The 19,906-nt window shown below is 35.3% G+C and overlaps 1 protein-coding gene across 5 annotated transcripts in view; it reads left to right on the top strand.

Annotated features, from left to right (window-relative positions):
* The window catches only part of ZNF280D (zinc finger protein 280D), a 112,572-nt gene that overhangs the window by 54,786 nt on the left and 37,880 nt on the right, over positions 1-19,906 (top strand). For all 5 annotated transcript variants that reach the window (XM_036266059.1, XM_036266054.1, XM_036266053.1 and 2 more), the window contains 5 exons: positions 538-684; positions 7,687-7,821; positions 9,613-9,920; positions 10,394-10,534; positions 18,639-18,701. In XM_036266059.1, coding sequence (XP_036121952.1) covers positions 538-684; positions 7,687-7,821; positions 9,613-9,920; positions 10,394-10,534; positions 18,639-18,701 — 794 coding nt within the window. The remainder of the gene's footprint in view (positions 1-537; positions 685-7,686; positions 7,822-9,612; positions 9,921-10,393; positions 10,535-18,638; positions 18,702-19,906) is intronic.

Below are 19,906 nucleotides of genomic sequence, written 5' to 3'. Positions count from 1 at the left end.
GAAAAGCCCTATAGGAAAAAGATAAACATATGGACTTATCTTCCCATATAGGGAAGAATATAAGTATACAAGGGAAATATGAAATGATTTTAGATTCAGAGGGTACTACAAAGTGCTCTGGGACTAGTATTTTTCCATAATTTGAAGGAATAGGAAAGCAAGATAAAACTAAATTGCCATTGCCATATCCTGGAGGCAGTTTATAATCTAAAGGAGGATGTTTTATGTAGTAGAAAAAACTTTATAGGACAAGAGGTGTCAGAGCTTGAAAATTCAAGTCAGGATAGGCAGTGATAGATAAAAACATCTAATAAAGAAACTCTAGTTACATTTTGGGAAATGTTCCTAAACTTTGAAAAATAACTTTTCTGTCTCAAAGATTATCTTCTAGTGCTTGCATTATGGGATTCTTGATTGTGTAGGCACCAGAGCTGAACTAATCATACATGCTGTTCTTCTAAACAAATGACTTACTGTTAATTGGTAATTGTATATCATAAAAATTTTCAAGTTAACCTAAACACCTTTTATTTGTAGGTTTGCAATTATAGATCATCATCGTTTTCTGATGTAGAAACTCATTTTAGAGCGTCCCATGAAAACACTAAGAACTTGCTGTGTCCATTTTGCCTCAAAGTTATTAAAATTGCGACACCCTATATGCATCATTATATGAAGCATCAGGTGAGATTATTTCTTCATGTTTTAGCAAAAGATAGATAATGGCTTGGAAATGTGGTTAGATTTGTTTTACAAGGGAAGTAACGTTCCAAATGACACTACTAATTTGCAGTTTTTGTTGAATTACTTGTGAAACTTCCACTTTACTTTGTTTCCTCTTTGGTGATGTTGTGGCTCATAAATGAAAATTCAGAAAGATAACTAGAAATAGGAAACCTAAGGTTTGAAGGAAAAGAAAGGGAAGGTGAGTGAAATATTCTAAAGATCAGATATTTCAGGGTCTAAGAGTAGGTATGGGATTTTGAAGGTAGATAACAGGATCAGGGGAAAAGATGAATTGGAATGGAGAAAGAAAAGATTGGGGACTTATAATTTTATTTACCTCTTTCTCTTACTACATTATTTCTACTTTTTAGCCCCCTTATTATGAGAAGGCATGGTGTCATTGACCAGGAGTTGTTTTTTATAGGTGCCAATTACAAAGGAAACAGGAATGACACTTATTGCTGGATATAAGAACACTGCCAAAGAACTATATTTAGGTCATATCTTGTTTTGTGGATGACTTCTGCCAGTTCTGCTATGTAATTTTTGGGACCCAGAATTAGTGCTTATACCCCTCTCTTGAATTCTCATTTTTTGCTTACTGGTTCTTTTCCTGAAGCAATTAAACTATCCTTTGTTTGGGCTGAAAACTTGGATGCAACACTGAATCTGTTCTTTAGTGCTTGAAAGGGAACTAGTGCCTTTGCCAAACTCAGAAGTTAATGGATTTACTGAATCTGATCATTTAACCAAGTTTTGACACCTCACTAATCAACTCATTACATTTTTTTATTATTGATTAAATTGGCATGCCAATTTATTCAGCATCGGTTGCTCACTTTGCTTTCCATTTCAGTTATTAGATAATCATAAAATAGACCTGTGATTGTCCTGGCCTGTTTGGCTCAGCAGTTTGAGCGTCTGCCTGTGTACCAAAGAGTCACGGGTTTGATTCTAGTCAAGGGCACATGCCTCGGTTGTGGTTCAGTCCCCAGACCTGGTTGGGGTCATGTGTGAGGCAACCAGTCGATGTATCTCTCTCCTATCAATGTTTCTCTCTCCTTTCCCCCACTCTGTCTGAAGATAAATGGAAAAATGTCCTCGGATGAGGATTAAAGAAAAAATAGACCTGTATTTTTTTTTTCCTCACCCGAAGACATTTTTCCATTTTTTGTTCAGATAGAGTGGGAGGGAGGGAGAGGAAGAGAGAGAGAGAGAAACATTGACGTGAAAGGGACACATCAAGTGGCTGCCACCCGCATAACCCAGCCAGGGCTGGGGACAAACTGCAATGGAGGTACATGCCCTCAGCGAACCCGGGTCTCTCTGGACCTCAGGCTGACACTCTAACTGCTGATCCAAACCGGCCAGGGCTAAACCTATGGTTTTTAATTGGGAAAGATTATAAAAGTAGAATTTCCAAATGAATTTGGAATTACCAATGTTGTGACTGGATGCTACCCATCCTTGATTTCTTTCAAGATTTTTCTCCTTTCTTTTTTTCTTCTTAATTAATTTATTTTTGTTATAGATGTTTCTCCTTTTTTCCCCACTGATTCCCCATTCCCCTCCCTCCCCGCTCTGTCCCCAGCTTTGTTGTCCATGTCCACTGTTCATGCATACATGCATATAAGTTCTGTGGTTTATCTCTCCCCCACTACCCCCTCTTCTGGGGATTGTCAGTCTGTACCCCACTTCCACGTTTCTGGGACTACCCCATTCCTCAGACTGTTATGTTCGTTATATTCCACAGATAAGTGAGATCATATGAAACTTGTCTTTCTCTATTTGGCTTGATTTGCTTAGGATAATACTTTCCAGGTCCTTCCATGTCGTCTCAAAGGATAAGAGATCTTTCTTTCTTACAGTTGCATAGTACTCCATTGTGTATATGTACCACTGCTTTTTTATCCATTTGTCTACTGATGGACATTTGGGCTGTTTCCTGCTCTTAGCTATTATAAATAGTGCTGCTATGAACATGGGGGTACATATATTCTTTCTGATTGGTGTTTCAGGCTTCTTAGGGTATGTTCCTAGAAGTGGGATCACTGGGTCAAATGGCAGTTCAATTTTTAATTTTTTGAGGTAACATCATAGTGTTTTCCATAGTGGCTGCACCAGTCTGCATTCCCACCAGCAGAGTACATTAGTCCCCTTTTCTCCACATCTTCGCCAACACTTGTTATTTGATGATTTGTTGATGGCGGCCATTCTGACAGGTGTAAGGTGATACCTCATTGTTTTTTAATTTGCATCTCTCTGATGATTAGTGATGTTGAGCATTTCTTCATATGTCTCTTGGCCATTTGTATGTCCTGTTTGGAGAGGTGTCTATTTAGTTCCTCTGCCCATTTTTTTATTGGGTTCTTTGTCTTCCTTTTGTTGAGTTGTATGAGCACTCTCTATATATTGGAAATTAACCCCTTATCTGATATATCATTAGCAATTATGCTCTCCCATACAATGGGTTGCCTTTCCATTTTGATGATTGTATCTTTTGCTGTGCAGAAGCTTTTTAGTTTGATGTAGTCCCATGTGTTCATTTTCTCCTTTGTTTCTGTTGCCTCAAGTGATGTATCAGTGAAAATTCTGCTGCTTATGGTGTCTGAAATTTTGTTTTTTTTCAAGATTTTCCTGATCTGGGTTTCCTTAACAGTGTCCCATCAGGTGTTAATACATGTTTTCCCCCAAAATGTTACTGGTAAATAAATTTGGTAAATGCCTAGATTTATAAAATTAAATAGTTTTTTAAAATAGGACTTTTCAGAGCTTTTAATATGCTAAAACATTATAAATCTCCAAGTAAGGGATATAAGTATGTATTCTCCAAACTTATTTGGTCACAGAATCTTTTTTTTAATCCTCACCCAGGACATTTTTTTGTTTTTTTGTTCAGATAGAGTGGGAGGGAGAGAGAGGAAGAGAGAGAGAGAGACATCAATGTGAAAGAAACAAGAGACATATCGAGTGGTTGCCACCCAACCAGGGCCGGGGACAAACTGCAACCGAGATACATGCCCTTAGCGGGAACTGAACCCGGGTCTCTCTGGACCGCAGGCCGACGCTCTTAACTGCTGAGCCAAACTGGCTAGGGCTGGTCACAGAATCTTTTATTTGAAGAATACCTATTAACTGTTGAGGAACAGAGTTTGGGAAACACTATTCTTGGTACTCTATTTCATGTTAGGCCTTTAATTTTGAAAGGGAAAATGAGATAAAAGATAGTTTCATTATTTGGCCTTTCACAGAATTTTTTCCTTATGCTTTGCTAAGCTCCAGAGTAAGATGTAGATGTGGGAAGAATGATAATTATGAAAGAAATGTGTGATTTATCATCAATTTTATACCCTTAGTTTTATGTTTTAACTTGCCTTAGGTTCCCAATTTTTTGTTTGTTTGGAGTACATAGGAGGTAGATAACCAACAGTAGAGAGGGGGAAAATTTATTAATAAGAAGGATAATTAGGCACTGGCCAGTTTTGCTCAGTGGTTAGAACGTTGGCCTGTGGTCCCGAGAGACCTGGGTTTGGTTCCCACTAAGGGCATGTACCTCGGTTGCAGTTTGTCCCCGGTCCTGGTTGGGTCATGCGGGTGGCAGCCACTCGATGTGTCCCTTTCATGTCGATGTTTCTCTCTCTGTCTCCCCCGCCCCCCGACTTTAACTGAACAAAAAAATGGGAAAATGTCCTCAAGTGAGGATTAAAAAAAAAAAAGGATAATTAGGCATCCTTCAAAGTATGTATAATTTATATAATTATTTACAAAAGACCGGAAAACCTTAGCTGAGCAGGATTATAAACTTGTAATTGAGATATTACACATTATTACTGAGGTATTAGACAATAAGAATTGTTGCCTCTGTGGCTCATTATATTGTCTTTTGGTTGTAACTTTTCTTAAGGAGGTTCTATTATTAAGTCTTGAGTGATTTTAGGGCTGACAGCCTAGTTTGTATGACTTAAGATAGAGCTATTTGGATGTGGTAAATATGCTCATTAGATCTTTAATAAAAACAATAAGCAATTAAGATATACAGCCTTTGATGGCAGCAACTGGTGTTTTACATGCATTATCTTGTTGTATCCTTATAATCACCCTATGTATATTATTATTTTTAAGTTATAGATAAGGAAACAAAGTTAGAGAAAGTAACTTGCCCAGTGTCACATTACCTAATAGAAAGGGGAGTTAAATTTAACTTCAGAGCCCAACCTTTTGTTGCTCCACCACAGAGTCAGATTTCACATTGATACTAAGTGCATAAGGGGAGAAGTTACATATAGTCAGAATTACCCTTAAATCCCTCATGTCTCTCAGACAATGTAGTATGCTTGTCAAAAAGTTCAGCATAGAAAATTATTTATCTACCTTTGGAATGATCACTATTTCTTTTGTTGACTAAATATCACCTTATTAAAATATGTGCTGTATCTTTATCAGCCATAACACATTGAAATGCATGCATACACGAGAGATGTTCAAGTCTGTGTTCAATTAGGGAATGATAGATTAATGTATTCTATCTCAGGGCTCTGGGCAAATGTTCATTGAATGAAATAGCAGACATTTTGAAATAAAATAATGAAATTGTACCTGCTGCTCATAAGCATTCTGACTGTTATTCTCTTGCTTTTTGCTTCAACAAATATTTATTGGTTGCTTTACCATGTGCCAGGTGCTGTTTTATTTATTTTATAGCAATGAACAAAACAAAGTTTGTACTCTCTGGAATTTGTATTATAACGGAGAAAGAGAAATATATGTGTGTTTATATTTTGGATGCTAGCTGGTGATAGTTACTGTGGAAGGAAATGTGGAAGATAGGGAGTGCCAAGGATGGGGGGGTGTTGGAAATGGAGGAGTGGTTGCTGTTTTGTATATAGTGGTCAAAAAAGGGCCTCTTTGAAGGAACTAGAGGAGTAAGCCATGTGGAAATCTGGGAGAGGTAAAATGTAGGCAGTGAAGTGAATGTATACTTGGAATACCCAGAGACCATCAAAAGAGGCCAGTTGTGGCTAGAGCAGAGTAAACTAATAAGAGGAATAGTAGGAGATAAGATTGTAGCAATAGAAGGCAGGCCAGTTCATGTAGAGCCTTGTAAACCAGAATCAGGACTTTAGAAAGCCCTCAGAGCATTATACACATGTGAAAGGTCTGCCATGTTTTAATATCATTGGCAGCTATGGGAAGAACAGACTTTAGGGAGGAAAGAATATCACAAGGAGAAGATAGGAAATTATTATAGTAGCCCAGGTGGGTAACTTGAACGATACGGTAGCAGTGGTTAGAGGTAATGAGAAGTGGAAAGACTATGAAAGTTTTTGAAGGTGAAGCCTACAGATTTTGTTAATGAGTTGGGTATGGGGTATGAGAGAGAGAGTAATCAATTTTTTTGTCCTAAGAATGGAGTTTTTACATACTGTCATATGGGGAAGACTAAGGAAAGAACAAATTTGGGGGACAGGGATATAGGGAAGAAATCCAGAATTCAATTTTGTCCATGTTGATTTGAGATGTATATTAGACATCAAATAGTGATGTCAAGTAAGCAGTTGTATAGATGGTATTAAAGCCATGAAACTGGATGAGGGAACCTAAGCAGTAATTATAGATATAGAAAAATTTCTGGGAACTAGATTCTGGAGAACTTTCTTTTTGACATATTGTCTTGGTATCTGTTTATTGCCCAACTTTTCTCTTTTTCCTCCTCTTCTTTGAGCCAAATATAGTGAATTTCTTTAAGTTGCCTGTAACTATTATATATTCCAATGCACCACCCTTCTAAAATAGTCTTAAAATACAGCTAGAATAGTAATACAATCACATTATATTATTATATTGCTTTGAACTTTGTAAAGAACTTATGAAATACTTGTTGTGTACCAGTAACTGTGCTAGGTACTTCCCAGTATATTACCTTATTTGAATTTTATAAATAATTGATTGTATTTAAATAGTAATAATGATTTATTTGGCAGATTGCAACTTTAGAGAAAACATTCTTTTGTATTCTGTTTAAGTTTATATGTATGTATGTATGTATATACTTACATAATTTTATATATATAAAATTTCAAATTAATGAGAGCATAGAGGTGAAGATTATACTTGAGATTATGTTATAGAAATAACACTGGATCAGGAGTCTGGCAATATTACTAACTAGCTATGGGGAAATTATTTAGAGTTTTTAGGGTCCTGTTTCCCGTCTATAGAATTAATGACAGGATTGATTTTGAGGAGATTCTTTCAAAGTGTCTCATTTAGTAAGTATATTGGGAATAGTTCTGATTTATACCCCCATATTCACACTGTTCATTGTAGTTGCCACTAATCATGTGTGACTATTTAAAATGAAATAAGTTAAAAATCCAATTCCTCAGAGATACTTGGCACATTTCAGGTACTCAGTAACTACATGTGTGACAAATGGCTCCCATACAGGACAGTGCAGCTCTAAAACATTTTTATCACTGAAGCAAGTTTTATTAGATAGCAGTGTTTATACAAGCATTTCTATAACAACTTTCTTCAAATGTCTGGTTAGATATTTGAATTTCTTTTACCAACTTTTTAATCGAATGGAAAGAGCAAAAATTAGAATTTATATTTTTCTGGGATAAAAACATAGTATAGCTCATTTTCACAGTATCCTGTGTCTAAATACTTTGTAAGTAAAGGAACTTTCATACCACTTTTGAGAGAACTTTCATTAGAACCTTTGATAAGCTTTCATGTTCAACTTCTGTACAGTAACAGATATTTTTGAATCTCAAATACTAAAGCAAAGAGTGTTTTTTAAAAAGTGAAATAATACTTTGCTAATATTTATGATGAGAGATATAAAATACTACTTAAATAATTATTTAGGTATCATTAAAGTTAAACCAGAGCAGTTACAGGACACACAATTTGTGGCTATAGAAATTATTTTCCTTTTTAATGTTTTCTAAATAGAAAAAAGGAATACATCGTTGTACAAAATGCAGACTGCAATTTTTGACATGCAAAGAGAAAATGGATCACAAGACTCAGCATCATCGAACATTTATAAAACCTAAGCAGCTAGAAGGATTACCTCCTGGAACAAAAGTGAGTTAAAATATGTTGTATTTTAACATATGGTATGATAATAGAAATTAACTCCTGCCTGGTTTTATCTATTGAATTTAATACTTAAAAAAAATGATTTCTGGTTTTTATTAATGCTCTAATTTCAAGTTTTATTCTTATGTTTAAAAAAACCTAACCATTGTTTTTTTGGTGGTATATGCTATGTTAGAATGGTATTTCTTTGTTAAAAGTACAACTAGATATTGTGTTTCCTGGATCAGTGGGTTGTTTCAATATTATATAGCCTATTTTTGAGCTATTGTTGGCAGTATGTGCATTGGTTTTATCTGCTAAACTATTTGAGATCAGGAATCATGATTTATTTATTTTTGTGTCCTCCGCATTTAGTATAGTACTTTGAATGCCACTTTAGATGTTTATTGAAGTTGTTGTTACTGAGTCTGTTCTCAGAGAAGCAAATTCTGCTGCTGGATAGCAGTGTGTTTTAAGTGAGCAAACACATGTCTGACTGCATACTGATGATTGTAATTTACCTTTCCCCTTTTGCCTTATATTCCTCTGTTTTTTCTGACTTCTTTATATACAGTCAGCTCTTGAATATTTGCTCCAGTGGAGGGAAACAGAGGCATGGATAATCCAAAGTGAAATAATCCCCAAAACATTTATATTTGGCTTTGGGTACTTACCTTTGAATGTGGGTATGTCTGTTATTTGAATTAACTAAACAATATAAAGCCATGCTCTGAAGACCTAGAGCAAGAGAAGCTATCCAGCATCCTTCCCTGCAATCCATTCATTCCATGCTGGGACTAGACATGCATAACACGAATGTAAGCGGTGCAGTCCTCTCTCATATTTTCCCTTATTAATGATAATAGCAGTAATAATAATAACGATACTAAATGTTTTTATAGCACCTTAGAATTAGGCTTTCAGTATGCTTTTTCATAGGTTCTGTTATTTAATTCATACAGCAATCTGATGAGGTAGACAAGGCAGGTATTGCCCCATACTATAGGTAAAGAAGCTTAGAGAGCCTAAATTATTTATTCTAGGCCACATGGCTAGTAAAGGAGTAGTATGAGATTTAACTTCAAGTTTTTTTTCATTCCTAGTCTGATGTTTTTATATGATACCAAAACATGCTTTATAGGACTTCCTCGTAGGCTAATCCTAATATACATGAGGGGAGAATAGTCAAGATTAAAGAGACTGTTGGTAGGCATCTGTGTTGTCCATTGTCAACCAATTAATATGTTTTTTGAATACTAAATCATAAGCTTTATATTAGTTCTCTTTAAGGAAATACTTAATATTATTAAACTCTCCATGAAGTATATTGAATTGATATAGCCCCTCCCATAACCTTTATAATAATAAATTCTGCTAATTGATCCCCTGGTAAGAAGTCACATTTACTGTGTGTGAGTAATGCAGGGCAAAGGGTAATGCAGGCCTTTCTAGAGTTATTTTTCAAGCTTCAAGATTTAAATTTTGACTGCTATGTGAATGTTTTAGTTATATCAGAGCATAAAAATAGCTATGGAATGTGCTCTTTAATATTCATATAATTTCTAATTATCCATTAATAACAACATATAACTGATATCAATACAAATATATAATAGAAATAAATAAGTAACAAATATAATTTTATTTAAACATTTTAAATAAATGGAAGACATCCAATTATAGTTAATATTTACTCTTTTTAAAATACATGATATTTAACTTTTTGCTATATGGTGATATTTAAATACTAATGCAAGGATTAATTTTCTAAAGTAAATATTATCTTTATTTTTGTAGGTTACTATTCGAGCTTCAGTTGGACCTCTTCAATCAGGATCTTCAACTACACCTTCCATTAGTGCAAACACTTCTACCCTACAGGTTTCACCTCCAAGGACAAAAAGTATAACTGCTAAAAATCCCACCAAATCTAACACAAGTAAACTTAATCCAACTAAATCTAATGCAAGTAAACCTAATGCAAGTAAGCCTAATGGAAATAAATCTAAATTAAAATCAAAATTCTCTAATATGCAAAAAAAACAAAGCAGTTTGGCTAGTAGCAATAGAAAAAGTAAAGTCAATACAGCATTGAGGAACTTAAGGTAATCTTTTATTCCTGATATACAATACTAATTTAATCTTAACTATAAGAATAAAATTTTTATCTAATATAAATGTACCCTATTACACAACTGTCATACATTCATATGCTATCACTTAATGGCATAAACGCCAAGCAAATAAAGTATTTTTTTGCAACTGTTGTTAATAACTACTATATATTTTTTCTATAATACTTATCTATTACATTGGTATTATTATATGTTGTGCTTATATCTTATGACATTTGAATTGATTAATTCCTTTTATTCCGGTGACAAACAGTAACTGATGTTAGATTGTTTACACTTATTCTACCTGTTGTTCCATAGCAAATTTTCAAGTTATAAGTGTGTTTAAATATGTTTAAATATGTTAATTTAAACAGCTTGGCTTAAATTAAAAGAACATTAATAAACCTCTCATTATTTTGTTTTAAAATATCTTTTTATTATTTTCTTTATATCTCCATAAGGTATCGTCGGGGAGGTCACAAGTGCATTGAGTGTTGTTCCGAAGTAAAAGAATTTGCAAACCACTTTCCTACATATGTCCACTGTAGTTTTTGCAGATACAACACTAGCTGTAGCAAAGCCTATGTAAATCATATGATGAGGTAAGATGAGTTAAACATCTGTAATTATTAATTGAATTATAATTCAGCAAGTTTGGTTTTTGAAAACAGTTATCCTTTTAGAAAACAACTTTTCTCTTCAAGGAGCTAAAAACATCTAGCAGTGGAAAATTTTTATAATAATGCCTGGTACTGTTTTCCAGCATAAAAACTCATAAAATTACTGTAACTAAAATTGTAAGAATATTTATTTATTTATTTTTATCCTCACCCGAGGACATTTTTCCATTTTTTGTACAGATAGAGTGGGAGGGAGAGAGAGGAAGAGAGAGAGAGGGAAACATCAATGTGAAAGGGACACATCGAGTGGTTGCCACCCGCACGACCAACCAGGGCCGGGGACAAACTGCAACCGAGGTACGTGCCCTTAGCGGGAACTGAACCCGGGTCTCTCCGGACCGCTCCAACCACTGAGCCAAACCAGCCAGGGCTAAAATTGTAAGAATATTTAGACTAATGAAATTAAGTTCGGTTCTTTAGAGAAATAGATTTTCTATAGGAATTTGTTTTCCCTGTAGGACTTTCAAAAATGGTTATTTTTAAAGATAAAAATTTTAATGTTTTACTAATACATGTAATCTCATGAGTGCTATTCTCTTCAAAGCAGTCTCACTTTGAGACTCTAGGATTTTCAGTGGTGCTAGGAACTTGATTGAATCCGTTTCTCTCTCTCTCTCTGTCTCTCTCTGTCTCTGTCTCTCTCTCTCTCTCTCTGTTTAATCCATCTATCCACCTATCAGGCTATCTATCCTTGAATTCTGTCAGTAAAATAAGAGACTATTCTAGTTATGATGCCATTGTTGGAATATTTTTCATTAATTCTTTCAGCTTAGATTATTTGAGTACCTAGTACTTACTCTGTGCAGATAAAGCCTTCACAGCCCACATTACTTTCACTTGTATCACATTAGTAGAGACGTCTTTCAGGGTGGATTTTTATATTTAAAAAACAGTAAACAATTGTTCAGATATAAACTAGTTAGGTTGTTTTCTTTGTTTGTTTTTTTAAGTTAGAATTAAAGTATAATAAAAGTAATTTTCTGGTCATTATCAGCTGCTCCTTTCAAGAATTCTGCCACCTTTCTTGATGGCTTCAGCACCTCTCTGCTAGTTTCCTCCCCATTGATTGGCCTAACCTTGTGGTACCCTTACTTCTTTAGTGTCAGCACTTCACATCAACTTTTAAGTTATTGTACCTCCTTTCTTACCATGTGCCATTTTAATCTTATATACACAGAGTATTTCTTTTGCATTCCTATTTCCCTATCACTTTTAGGGCTTTGACTCCTTTTTCCAAAGTCCAGCAACACTCATCTAACTTTATAGTCAACCTCACCCTCAGGGTCATCTGGTTTTAATTTGTTTGTTTTTTAATCCTTGCGCCTGGATATTTGTCTATTAATTTTTAGATAGAGTGGAGAGAGAGAAAAAAGCATTGATGTGAGAGAGACACATCATTTAGCTGCCTCCCACACAACCCCAACCGGTGCTGGGGATCGAACCTGCAACCCAGACTGGGAATCAAACCCGAGACCCTTCCGTCCATGGGCTAACGCTCTAATCCTTGAGCCAAGATGGCCAGGGCAGGGTCATCTGTTTTGATTACTGCTTTGATTTTGTTCTAGAATTCTTTACCTAACTAGTTTATATCTGAACATTTTTTTTTCCTTTTACCTTCATCCAGACATTGATCTCTGAAATCAATGATGTTTCACTTCTACAAAGTTAACCCTGTCCCTTATCTCCTCTAGTTCTTCCACAATGTTATTCCGTTAACTTGCTACTTCATCTCTTTTCTCAACCAGGTTCCTTTTGCTTACAGACATTTTGAGGTGCTTTTTTGTTTTTTAAGATTAGGGAGATTTGTCCTTACTGCCTACTTCTTTATTTCTTTACTTTCTCTTACTGTTTTACATTTGTAAAGTGTTTGTTACTAACTTGTGATTTATTTTTTGGCCTTAAATTTGAGTATCATCCCCACCTGCCCAACTAACCCTGCCTCTTTAAAGATTATGTCACCCTGGCCGGTTTGGCTCACCGGTTAGAGCGTGGGTCCACGGACCAGAGAACCTGGGTTCGGTTCACACTAAGGGCACATACCTCGGTTGCAGTTTGTCCCTGGCCCCAGTTCGGGTCAAGTGGGTGGCAGCCTCTCTCACGTTGATGTTTCTCTCTCTCTTCCTCCCCCTTTCCCTCCCGTTCTATCTGAAGATAAATGCAAAAATGTCCTCGGGTGAGGATAAAATTTAAAAAGATTATGTCATGTACTCATGTACCACATTTATTTACTTTTTAAAACTCTTATTACTCCTTCACTTCAGAGTTTTTGACATTGTTGTCACTCACTTTTGAAACTGTTCTCCTCAGCTTCTGTTAAACTGTTACCACCATTTTTCTTCCTTTTTGGCGGCTGCTCTATTTCATTGTCTTTTCTTCCTTCAACAATTCTTCCCTTTTTACATTTCCTTTGTTGGTAACTTAACCACTGTCACTTTTACCTTTCAACTTTAAATCTTTCTACTCAGTCCTTAGTTGTTCTGAGATCCAACTGTATATTTCTAATTGTTTTATAGATATTTTTACCTTTGACTCACTGGCATCTAAAAGGGACACAAATAAGCCAAACATTTTATAACCTGCAGAAGTCACACAGTTACCACCCAGATACTCTTTCGGGGCATCATTTGTGTGACTGGCGCACCAGCCGGAAATAATTCACTGCCCCAAGTTTCTTAAGCTCATGAAATTATCTTGATCTGCCACTTTACGTGGCTTCCTGACACCACACCTTATGCATTTTGCCACTCTGCCTCCAAACTGTTGCAGCAGTCTACACCTATATCCCATTTCCTCTAAACCAGGCCCCCAGTGTACTTCTCCCAGTGTACTTCTGTGTGGAATATCTCTTACTCTGTGACAAATTCACTGCTGCCCAAAATGGGGCTATAATTCTGCCTTAATTTATAGGGGATCAAATTTGAAAATACTTGGTTTTTTTAAACCAAGGGTCATTCCACCCTTCCAACTCCCGTTTATCATAGCCTTCCCACTTATCCTATACAACCTCCAAATCCATTTTACTCCAAAACATTTCCAGTTAGCCTGACTCCCTCCATACCCTTTTCCCAGTTCCCCAAGTGAGTCCCAACCTTGCATTTTATTGTCATCATACACACGATTAGCTCTACTCATTGTTAGCTTCATATGGAATGCAAGCTTCCATTGCTACTCTAAGGGTGTGGTAGACTCCTTTTCCTTTTTCTCTGCTTCACTGGAACTCCTGTCTCACTGCCTTTGGTATCGCCCATTGAATGGTCCACCAATACCTCTGCCCAGTTTGGATTCTTATTATAAGCTGGAGTTCTGTATATACAGAAGTTTCATTTTCTCCAGAGGATGAGTGCCTTTAATTCCTATCCATAGCACCTCTGTATTCTCCAATAGTCTTTTTCCCCTCTGGTCTTATATCTGTCCCAGTCATTCTATAAAGACTCCCACCCCGATTTAGTAGTGCTTGCTTCAGGGGTGGGGAACGTCTGGCCCACAAAATCAATACCAGCTAACTTCACACACCTTACCAAATTAACCTGACCAAATATATCAGACTAATTTTTAAGTTGATAATTTTGTATGGCCCAGGAATGATGTTATAAATATCCAAATGGCCTTTGGCAGAAAAAAGGTTTCCCATCCCTGTTGGGGAGTCTTCTGGGTAAAATTCCTTCCTGTACTCATTTTTGACCGTGGCTTTCTTTATTTTTTGTTACTTCCTGGAATGTCCCTGTCCTTCTTTTCAATTGACCTTCTTTGAAGTGTTTGATCACTACAACCACTCACAAGGATGATTCCTTACTTTGAGTTTGTACCATTCATTGATTCTGCCTTTTATTTTATTTGTTTGTGTCTGTATATCTCCTTGAAACAAGGGGCTCTTTGTACTTACTATGTCACCTACCACATTATACCTACCACAAACAGCAAGTGATAGTCATTATTTGTTGTAATTATAAAAGGCTGTAAATAAAATCTCAAAAGAGGGTATTAAAAAACAGTGATGTAATTGGGGCATTTTTTGGAATAAAATGCTTTCAAAGAAAAGCATCATTAAATAATTTTTAAGTAATTTTTTAAAGAGCATTATTTTGGTTTGATGCCTTTTATTGTACCTTACTTACTTACAGCTTTTAGGTAGCAATAGGAGTCTCCTAAAAAAACAAATCCAAACAAATTGCTATATAATATTGGTATTTTCCCTCCACATGATGTATAAGAAGGCTTTATCTCTACATATAGTAGAATTAAGTTAATAGACATAGGTATTTTAATATCTCTTTCTGTTTGCTGTTTTGCAAAGAAGTATAGGAAGCTTATGGTGAATCAGACAAATCTGTATTTTAATCTAAGCTTCACCATTTATTTATTAATTACCTTTGTGACTTTGGGCAAATTACCTGACTCCTTGTTTTCTTTTCTTCATAAGAAACTTACTGTGATTATTAAAGAAAATGTAAAATTAAAGTGCTTAATAATATGATTTGCTCTTAGGAGTTATTCACATAATTATAGCTATTATTTTTTCTAAGTTGTCAATATTAGGTGTTGTGGATAAAGTCCTTGCCCTTGATTTTCACAAGTTAGTAGGTGAGATATATTTACCTAGCTTAATGTGATAAACAAACGACCATGAGGACACAGAGCAGGTAAGAATGGATTCTTTAAAGAAGAAGTAAGGGAAGGTGTACTATAAATGATATTTCACTTAGGCTTTGAAAGGTGATTTAAAAATTTTCCAACAAAAAAGAATGTATGTATAATAATTTGTTCTTGTATAATAGATAACACAGTACTGAATTTTTATAAGATATGGTTGGGTTTATTACATATTTTATATATATTTATTGACTCTAAATAATAATCATTAGAAGAGCAGTTGGATAATTGTGATAGCATCATAGCTGGTCTCCACCCTCCCACCCCCAACCCCTTTTTCCAGTCTTTTTTTCTTATGTTTCTAGAGTAGGCATATTTGGCCAGGTCACTTTTTGGCCTAAAATCCTTTGCCTTCCTAACATTAATAGAATGAAGTTCAAATTTTCTGAAGAATATAAGACCTTTTATTATCTAATTTCTAACTACTTTTTCAGCTCCTTCAGCTCTTACTTTCTTGAAAATTCCTCTCTGTGTTGCTCTTTGCTTTGCCTGAAGTGAGACAGTTGGGACCTTCTTTTTATTTATTGATTTAGTGAGTGGTTGATTTTAGAGAGAGAGAGGAAAGGGAAGAGAGAAACATCAATTTGTTTTCCACTTATTTATGCATTTACTGGTTGATTCTTATATGTGCCCTGATCAGGGATCGAACCTGCAACCTTGGTGTATTGGGATGACATTCTAACTGACTGAGCTACTCGGCCAGATATATTCACTCATTTAATGGATATTTATTAGACATTTATTCTGTGCCACCTGCTGTTTGATCCACCCCCCCACCTCCTCACCCCAACCCCCAACTCTAAGGCAGACAGACAGTTTGCCTTCTTTCCTATTGTATCATTTACCTCTAGTCTGGTGTCTTAAATATAGTAAGCATACCATCAATATTGTTGGATGTTTAGGAAATTGTTCCTTTTGTATTTCTTGGGAAGTAAAGTCGTTACTTATACTGAGTCGAGATTATTAAGAAGATACCCTGGCCGGTTTGACTCAGCGGTTGGAGCATTGGCCTGCGGTCCAGAGACCCTGGATTGGTTCCGCTAAGGGCGCGTACCTCCATTGTATTTGTCCTTGTCCCCGGCCCTGGTTGGGGTCCTGCGGGAGGCAGCCACTCAATGTGTCCCTTTCACGTCAGTGTTTCTCTCTCTCTTTCCCTCTTCCTCTCTCTCCCTCCCACTCTATCTGAACAAAAATGGAAAAGTGCCCTTGGGTGAGGAATTAAAAAAAAAAAAAATCTAAGTATTTTTAGAGAATAGCTTAGTGAGTTTTGATAATTATATAGTCATATAACCAGGTGGTGAATTTTTAAAACCTAGACTTTAACATTATGTTTTTACTATATTATAATAAAAATCCTGGCTTTATGCAGATCTAATTGAAAGAATGTAGTTTTTATTTGTTACCTAGAGATTCATTCATGTTATACATAAAACTTTATGCAGTTTGTGTAGTAAATACAAATAAAGAGGCAGTATGTCTTTTTTTATAGATAAGGAACTGGATTCAGAAAACTGAAAATTTAAAAGTACCAGTGTTTTAAGGTACAAGCCATAGACAGAAATAGAAGACATCATAAAGGCCCTAAAATGTAATTTTTTCCCCCTTCTCTTGCTAAATAGATAAGTAAACCAAAACAGTCTGTTTGAATTTGAGAAAGAAGAAATCATTGTGTGTGGGTTTTTTTTTTAAGATAACATTTTGGTTCACATTCTTTGGCAGTCAGATACAAGTTTGGACTCATTTCTTTGAGGAAACACAAATTTTTGCATATAATTTCAGTGTTTACCAAACCCGTGATGTTTTCTTCTAAAAATACTATTATTTTTGTGATGTCTTGAATTTGTAAACTCTTTATACGTTTTTATTTATTTTTTGGAGAGAGAGGAAGGAAGAGAGAGAGAGAAACATCGATGAGAGAGAGAAACATTGGTCGACTGCTTTCCGCACGCCCCCTACTAGGAATTGAGCCTGCAACCTGGGCATGTGTCCTGACTGGGAATCGAACCAGGACTTCTCAGTCCATGGGACGATGCTCAATCCACTGAACCACACTAACTGGGCTGTAAACTCTTTAATAGTAATTATCCCCAGATTGAAGAAATGACTATTAGAAATCTGAGCATATTTAGTAGGGATTATAGCTAGTCAGTATTTCTTTTCTCATACATACATGCTGTGCCGGCGTTAGTTACCTTGTATCTGAGAATGACCTGGTTAGTTGGCTTACTTGGTGGAGGTGGGGGAGGCTAACAGTGCAAGCTAGGGCTACTGCCTGTGAAATTTTAGCTTACATAAGCATTACTGAAAAAGCTTGTTCAAATACATTCCTGAGCCCCACTGCCAGAGATTAATTCATAGGTTTGTGGGGATACATTAGACTTTGCTGTTCTCAGTGAGCTCCCAGGTGATGACTCCACCTTTTTTATATTGTGTTAAACTAATCCTGTCTGTCTAGTACAGGGAAGCTTTCTGTGTCAGATTTAAAAAGGTATATAAAAGCTATAATTGAGCCCTGGCTGGTTTGGCTCAGCGATTAGAACGTCGGCCTGCGGACCAGAGTGTCCCGGGTTCAGTTTTCGCTAAGGGTACGTACCTTGGTTGCAGTTTGTCCCCGGCCCTACTGGGGTCATGTGGGTGGCAGTCACTTGGTGTGTCTCTCTCACATTGATGTTTCTCTTTCCCTTCCTCTCCCCTTCCCGCTCTATCTGAAGATAAATGCAAAAAAAAAAAAAAAATTCTCATGTGAGGATATAAAAAAAAGCTATAATTGATTATAAAGCTTGTTTAGTGGTTTTCTCTTCTGTGCTCAGGGGAAGTATTGTTTTAGCTCATGAGTTCTGCTTTATTTTTCTTTTTAAACCCTTGCTAGTAACTACAAAGAACTCTCTAAATATTTGATATTATAAATGGTAAACTGGCATTTACCTTGAGTACTATTTATTCCCAAGATCAGTTAGAATCTGCCCCTTCCCAACACGAGGATGTTAAGATTAGAAAATGATTTAAAAAATAATAATTATTCTTGATAACCATTTATATTATATTAAAAACATTAGCAAAAAATTAAAATTATTTTCCACTCTAACAAATTAAAAAATTGTTTTACCTTTTAAAGAAACGTGAATATTTTCTTTTTTGTAATGATGAAGGTACTGATCATATAAGCAAATGCTTAGGGAAATTTGTGTCATTAGAAAATAAATAGGTAAAAAGGAATGTAAGATAAAATATTGAGTTACACAGGGCTGATAAACATTTTATTTACATCATGATCTTTTACTCAAAACTAGAAACTTAAGTATAGACTTGAAATGTAACTATAAGTTAATATGATTACTGTAGAATAAATTTAATAAAATCTGTTTTGTCTCTCCAGCTTTCACAGTAATCATCCAAGTAAAAGGTTTTGTATGTTTAAGAAGCATTCAGAAAATCTCAGGTAACTATTTTTTTTATAATTCTTTCTGTTGAAAAATTTTATGACTTAAATTTTGTTACATAGTATCCTTAATGAGATATAGTTCATATACCATGCAATTCACACACTTAAATTGTACAATTAATAGTTTTTAGTATATTCACCGAGTTGTGCAGCCATCACCACAGTTAATATTAGTACATTTTTATCACTCTAAAGAGAAACTCTGTACCCATTATGCTTATCCTCATTTTCTTCCAACTCCAACAATCCCTGAGTAACCACTAAACTTCTATCTGCCTGTATAGATTTGCCTATTCTGGACATTTCATATAAATAGAATAATACAATATGTGATTCTTTGTGATTGGCGTCTTTCATTTAGAATGTTATCATATTCATCTGTGTAAATTAGTACTTCAGTTTTTGTTGCTAAATAATATTGTTATATAGTTATGCCACAGTTGGTTTATCCATTTAGTATATTTTAACTTTGAAGCCATAATAAATAATGCTGCTGTGAACAATTGTGTACAAGTTTTTGTCTGGGCATGACTTTTCATTTCTCTTTAGTATATATCTGGGATTGGAATTTCTGGGTTATATGGTAACTGTTGAGCCTTTGAGAATCTGCTAGACTGTTTTACAAAGTACCTCAACTATTTTACATTCCCACCAGCAGCATATGATGGTTCCAGTTTCTCCACATCTTTGCCTACATTTGTTATTATCTTTTTTATTATAGCTACCCTAGTGGGTGTAAAGTGGTAACTCATTGTGGTTTTTGTTATAATAATATATTTTTTTAACCTGATGGTAGGATGCCCAATTTGGAAATCTAAATGATTGATACTGGATATTACATAGTTCCATCTGTTATATTCTTAGACTTAAGGTATGACTAACCTGTATTCTCTTGCTAAATTTGTTTCAGTGGTGACAAGTGGTATCAAGATGAAATCATCATGCATTTAGGTTATAAAATGAGAACAAAAATTTTAAATTGTATTCTCTTCCCTGTGCTTGACTCCAGCACTCCCTACCTGTTTTTTTTTTTTTGCTTAATTTTTCTCTAGATCATTTTTCGTCATCTGATATACTGTATACTTTACTTTTTTTGTTTATTTTCAGTGTCTTACTAGAATCTGTGTGTTCTGAATTTTTGTCTGTGCCAGGCATTGATTAGTGCATTCAGTAAATATTTGTTGAATAAACTAAAGTATATG

Source organism: Molossus molossus, unplaced genomic scaffold, assembly GCF_014108415.1.
Source record: "Molossus molossus isolate mMolMol1 unplaced genomic scaffold, mMolMol1.p scaffold_m16_p_1, whole genome shotgun sequence".
NCBI lineage: Eukaryota > Metazoa > Chordata > Mammalia > Chiroptera > Molossidae > Molossus > Molossus molossus.
Note: the sequence above shows the minus strand (reverse complement) of the source record. Positions and strands in the feature narration are given on the sequence as shown.